Source organism: Grammomys surdaster, unplaced genomic scaffold (genome assembly GCF_004785775.1).
Source record: "Grammomys surdaster isolate TR1022 unplaced genomic scaffold, NIH_TR_1.0 170, whole genome shotgun sequence".
Lineage (NCBI taxonomy): Eukaryota > Metazoa > Chordata > Mammalia > Rodentia > Muridae > Grammomys > Grammomys surdaster.
The window spans coordinates 16,173,557-16,179,556 of NW_021604618.1; the positions used below are offsets into that span (position 1 = coordinate 16,173,557).

General features: G+C 41.4%; 1 protein-coding gene across 3 annotated transcripts in view; it reads left to right on the forward strand.

Moving 5' to 3' along the window:
* Fmn1 (formin 1) overlaps window positions 1-6,000 on the forward strand; it is a 333,700-nt gene that overhangs the window by 224,499 nt on the left and 103,201 nt on the right. For all 3 annotated transcript variants that reach the window (XM_028766940.1, XM_028766941.1, XM_028766942.1), the window contains one exon: window positions 4,765-4,885. In XM_028766940.1, the coding sequence (XP_028622773.1) occupies window positions 4,765-4,885 (121 nt within the window). The remainder of the gene's footprint in view (window positions 1-4,764; window positions 4,886-6,000) is intronic.

Here is a 6,000-nt window from a genome sequence, read left to right on the forward strand (position 1 = left end):
GATTGTCCAGGAATTAAAAACAACAGAATCCAGCAGTCTTTTAGGGGATACCTTTTCTTAATTGATACATATGTGCTCACAAGATTTCAGCTCTCCTGTATCAAAAGGTCTGGAAGTAGGTATACATTTTCTAGGGATTTATAACTGAAGATAATTATAATAATTTCGATAATTAGTAATAGCAATAGTAGGTATCCCGTGGATAACCATGAAGTCAAATGAATCATGTTAGAATCATCAAATTGGATAGCATACCGCTATTGAAAGTGTTTAAGACACAATGTAGTGGCCCTGGAGAGTATTTTGTCTGTTTGTAAACTATATGCATGCACAGAGAAGACCACACACCTTTAATTCTAGCAGGGAGACAGAGGCAAGTGAACCTCTGAGTTCCAGGCCAGTTTGATCCACAAAGTAAGTTGCAGGACAGCCAGGAGTATACAGAGTAACCCTGTCTCAAAAAACCAAGGAAAAATTATATGCATTATATGCATGTGTTTCAAATATGTGTGTGTGTGTATGTATATATGTGTGAGTGTATATATATAGTACATGTATATACATACACATATACATATGTGTGTGTGTGTGTGTGTGTGTCTTAGTCAGGTTATTCCTGCACAAAAACATCATGACCAAGAAGCAAGTTGGCGAGGAAAAGATTTATTCAGCTTACACTTCCACATTGTTCATCACCAAAGTCAGGACTGGAAGTAAGGCAAGTCAGGAAGCAGGAGCTGATGCAGAGGTCATGGAGGGATGTTACTTACTGGCTTGCCTCCCCTGGCTTGCTCAGCTTGCTTTTTTATAGAACCCAGGACTATCAGCCCAGGGATGGCACCACCCACAATGCCCCCTCCCACCCTTGATCACTAGTTGAGAAATTACCTTACAGCTGGATCTCATGGAGGCATTTCCTCAAGAGAGTCTTGTTTCCCTGTGATTACTCCAGCTTGTGTCAAGTTGAGACACAAAACTAGCAAGACACACTCACACACACACACACACACACACATACACACACACACACACACACACACACACACACACACTCACACACATATACACTCAAATCCTGGAATGAGATGTAATAATACATTTTCATTATTATTTTAGGATGTTGGGGCTATGATTCTTTTTAACCATCAATTACTATGCATGATGAATGTGCATTTGTAAAGGTGGGAACTACAGTAAAGCCAATCACTTGGTCAATATTTCATGGCCCTCCTTCCATAAGTATTTTTTTGCATCCTAATCCTTAAAGGATTGAGAAAGTGTCATCTCTCCGTGCTTTTCTTCACCCTATACAGACCTATACATCCAAAGTCAGGCAGAAGAAGCAGGAAGCTGAAAGGACTCACCTTTCCTCAGGTCATTGCTAATCATCACAGACCACAAAAAAAATAAATTCTTCTGCCACAAAGGCAACTCTCATATGACATGGACTAATTTCAGCCTTTCTATGAAGAATAGATCACTGGATAGAGGCAAATCTGATCTTGCCCAATTGGAATTAAAAATGTCACCTCCTAGGATTCCTCGAGGTAATTCTGCTTTGTAGGTACCTGCTGTCAGAACCTGGAGTATGCTCAGACATGCCTGCTGCTGCTATTTCCTGAAGCCCAACCTTTCTCTCTCTCTCTCTCTCTCTCTCTCTCTCTCTCTCTCTCTCTGTCTCTCTGTCTCTCTCTCTCTCTCTCTCTGTCTCTCTCTCTCTGTCTCTCTCTCTCTCTCTCTCTGTCTCTCTCTCTCTCTCTGTCTCTCTCTCTGTCTCTCTCTCTCTCTCTCTCTCTCTCTCTCTCTCTCTCTCTCTCTCTCTCCACAAAAACAAAACCACCTACTTCCTCACACCTAGTGCCTTACATCTGTCAATTTTGATGATGTTTACATTAACAATCTGTGGTTAATGTTTATTGCACACCACCGAGGTAGATGCTAAAAAGTCAACAGGGAATTGCAGCTCTCAAAGGAGCAATGTCAGGATCATTGGTGACTTTACACTATCCGCAGAACAAGCAAAATGAATCATTGGAGACCTTTAAAGAATCTTCACTCAGGCTTCCAAAGTGAGAGCTTCGAAGTCAGAGTGCAGGATGCAATAGAGTTGCCTCTGTGGAACAAAATATAGTAAGTATAGTTGCAGATTAAGCCCCATCCACATTTGTGCAGTGCCCTCCCAGTGTTCACTGCAGAGCACAGAGCACTCAAGGAAAGTGTGGAACTGTGTATTTTATGAAGCTCCTTTTCCCTTGGGCAGAAGAATTGATTTTTTTTTTTTTTTTTTGTGGTCTGTGATGATTAGCAATGACCTGAGGAAAGGTGAGTCCTTTCAGCTTCCTGATTCTTCTGCCTGACATTGGATGTATAGGTCTGTATAGGCTGAAGAAAAGCATGCAGAGATGACACTTTCTCAACTCTGAGTGCTTTGACTAGACAGACCTCTTACCAGGCTGACTCATCACCAGCACTTTCTCTTTTTTCACCTTATGAAAAAACCTGAAGCCATGGTAGAGATGGACACACAGCTTAGGGAGTATTAGAGCTGAATTCCTCCAGTGTGGGTCTCCATGAGTGCCTTAGACGGCTTTTCACATCACATTCACACTTGACATTCACAATGTTCCAGATGTTTTTAAAGTATAAAAATAAATATAGGAAGATTGAGAAGTATGTGGTAGATTAAGTACTGATAAAATAAAGGCAGTCACCTTCCCCAAACATCCAAATGAACCTGACTTAGAGTAGTGGTTCTCAACCTTCCTAGTGCTGCGACCCTTCATGTTGTGGTGACCCCCAAACCATAAAATTATGTTGTTACTTCATAACTGTAATCTTGCTACAGTTATGAATCATAAAGATCTGTGTTGTCTGATGGTCTTAAGTAACTCCTGTGAAAGAGTCATTCAATCTCCAAAGGAGTTGTGACCTACAGGTTGAGAATTGCTGACTTAGAGAATGGGTAAGGGTCCAGGCAATTCCTGAAACGATAGGAAAACATAGTCATAAATTACATGACTGGTACTGTGGAGTGGTCAGTAGCAGGACTTCTGTATCACACTACATGCAGAAGACCTGTACAAGGTCAAGACAGCCCACATTCCAATGTGGATGGTGGAGGAGCTCAAAAAGTCCCACCCTTTACTGACAAGACATTTCTTCAGGGACGATCCTACCTGCTTTTGCACACAAGACAGTACTAAGTGGCCTCAGTATTCTCAAAAGAAAACAGGAAAAGTTGGAAGAGAAAAGAAGTTAAGGGAAATTTTTAAGGAGCATAGGAAGAGGGAATAGATTTGCTCAAACACACCTTATACATGTATGAAATTCATAAAATTAATTCTCAAAAACTAAATGCATACACACATATTATATATGTTAAAATAGTTATGTGTCTTATGGTAAACTTGCTGACTTCACAGAGGAATATTTCATGAACTGTCTGCTGTGGTGCCTACCAACCAAAACCATTTATTGATATATCAGATATTATATACTGTACCAAGTGTAAGAAAGAGTCCTTACATTGGTGGGTTTATACTCCAGTGACACATCAGACATACAGTCTAAAGCTAAATTTCTAAATTAATAGCAATAAGTGCTATGGCGATAGGATCAGACACTCTTGAATAACACAGAGAAACACACAAGTTTGGTGAGGTCCTAGAAATCTTTGAGGAAGTACTGTTTGTGTTAATACTTGAAAGATGAGTATGAACAAGGAGTCATAAGGAAATTCTAGGGAGATGAAAAAGAACAGCTTTGTAGGTAAAGGCCTAGAGGCAAGAGACTTGCTTTTTCACTTGTTTCAGGAAAGTTCAGGGGTAGGACTTGAAGTTGGGGGAAGGTAGGTCTAAAGCTGGTACTGTAGACAGAGGCCAGATCAGAAAGTGCCTTGTAAAGCAGTTTTGGCATTTGGAGTTACTTCTGATGGCACTAGGAGAGATGGAATGCGAAGGGCAGCTGGCAAAGTCGTGTGTGCAGAGAGAGAAACAAGCAAAGACTGTCTAAGATATGCAAGACAGAGCTTACATTAAACAACTCAGGAGAAAATAGCCTAGGCTGCAGAGGATATATAAGGTTCTCCTTAGGTTTCAGTATATCTGAAGTGTTTGTCACTTAAGATAACTCACAGCTCAGATCATCCGTCAGATAAAGCTGTAGACCTTGTCAAAACTATACCCAACCATACCTGCTGCAGATAACTCTTACAATAAGCCAACAGCAGTTAGATGCACTTTACATACACACACAGGTCATATTGTGCACACATTCATCATAGCTTAAGCTGCAGAAGGGGTGAGTAAAGGAAGGGGTAGAATCTCCTATCCAGTGCCTTCTTATCCACCCCACACCCACTGGCACACCCCAAGATGAGTTATCTAATTGCTAGCATGTGTAACTCAAACAGAGACTTTCAGTGTAAGTACTTTCATGTGTTCCCCCCGTCTTTTTCCATGGGAATTGAGAGAACTAGAGTAGAATATACCTGACAGTTTCCTCTTGCACTCATAAGGTAAGATCGAAATCGAAATGCAGCCCAAGCCAGCACCATAGCGAATCTCAAAGCCAGGAAGAGCAAAAAGATACCATAATGGAGTCAAAAGCTTCAAAGTACAGACAGGGTCCTGGTTTAGGAAAGCAGTACCATGATTCCTTTTAACCATGTGACTGAGCTTTTTTTTTTTCTCACTGATGCTTTGGAATGTCAACTAAAGCGACATGTGGGAAGTAGAACATTCTCTTGCTTATCCTGTCTTTTAGGAAGCTGGAACAGACAAGAGTGTTTTCCCACTGCCTGAGCCACAGGATTTCTTCCTGGCCTCCCAAGTCAAATTTGAAGACCTTATAAAGGATTTGAGAAAACTGAAGCGTCAACTAGAAGGTAATGGGGATTATTATGATCATTGCAAGGGCGACTTCTTAGGACAGTTTCATCTGATGGCTGGCTCATGGAGTGGATGCAGTGGAGATCCCTCATGGGCTCCTGTGGCCATCATGGACCGTCACGTCTCTGGGCAGTACCTGCATTCAGTAAATCCTCTGATTTCACCATTGATCACTTGATATCTCTGTGTCTCACCATATCATCCTTTACTTCCATATGCTCACCTGTTTGTGTTTGGAGGCATTTGCAAGCACCCATGTCTGAGTGTGTGTGGAGGCTAGGCAACTGTGGTGTCAACTCTCATCTTGTTGGTTTAGTTTTTTGTTTTGTCCTTGAGCCATGATCTCTCACTGGCCTAGAACTCACGAAATAGGCTACACTGGTTTGCAAACAAGCCCCAGGGATCTGTTTGGCCTCCACCTCACCGCCCTAGGATTGTAAGTGCTCAACACCATGCCTGCTTTTTAAAACCAGGTTCTGGGCTTCAACCTTGAGTCCTCATACTTACAAAGCAAGCACTTTCCCTACTCTTTCCCCAACTCCGTAATTTCCTTGTTCTGATAGTCAGTAGTTAGAGCTTTAGTAATAATGGGTGCTTGTTGCAAGCATACCATTTTCTTATAGTATTCTTAGAACAACCATGATAAGCAGGAACTATATTAATGTCATTTTAGAGATGAGAAAGTTGAGCCTTAGGGAAATTGTCTTTAGTCAGAGGCATGTGTCTTCTGCTTTGATCAGGCCTATCAAATAACATATCATATATATTCTAAGCTCCTTTTACTATACATACACACACACATATATATATATATGTACATGTACACATATATGTATATATAAAGATATGTTCTTGTCACATTTTCATAATAATAAAAAACTCACGTTAAATGTTCTGTTAAATATGCATTTTTAAAAATCAAATCCAAAAACCTGAGAGCTGCCCTGCCTCTTCTCTTTTCTTCCCTTTCCTTCCCTTCCCTTCCCTTTCCCTTCCCTTCCCTTCCCTTCCCTTTCCCTTCCCTTCCCCTTCCCCTTCCCTTCCCTTCCCTTCCCTTCCCTTCCCTTCCCTTCCCTTCCCTTCCCTTCCCTTCCCTTCCCTCCCCCCCCCC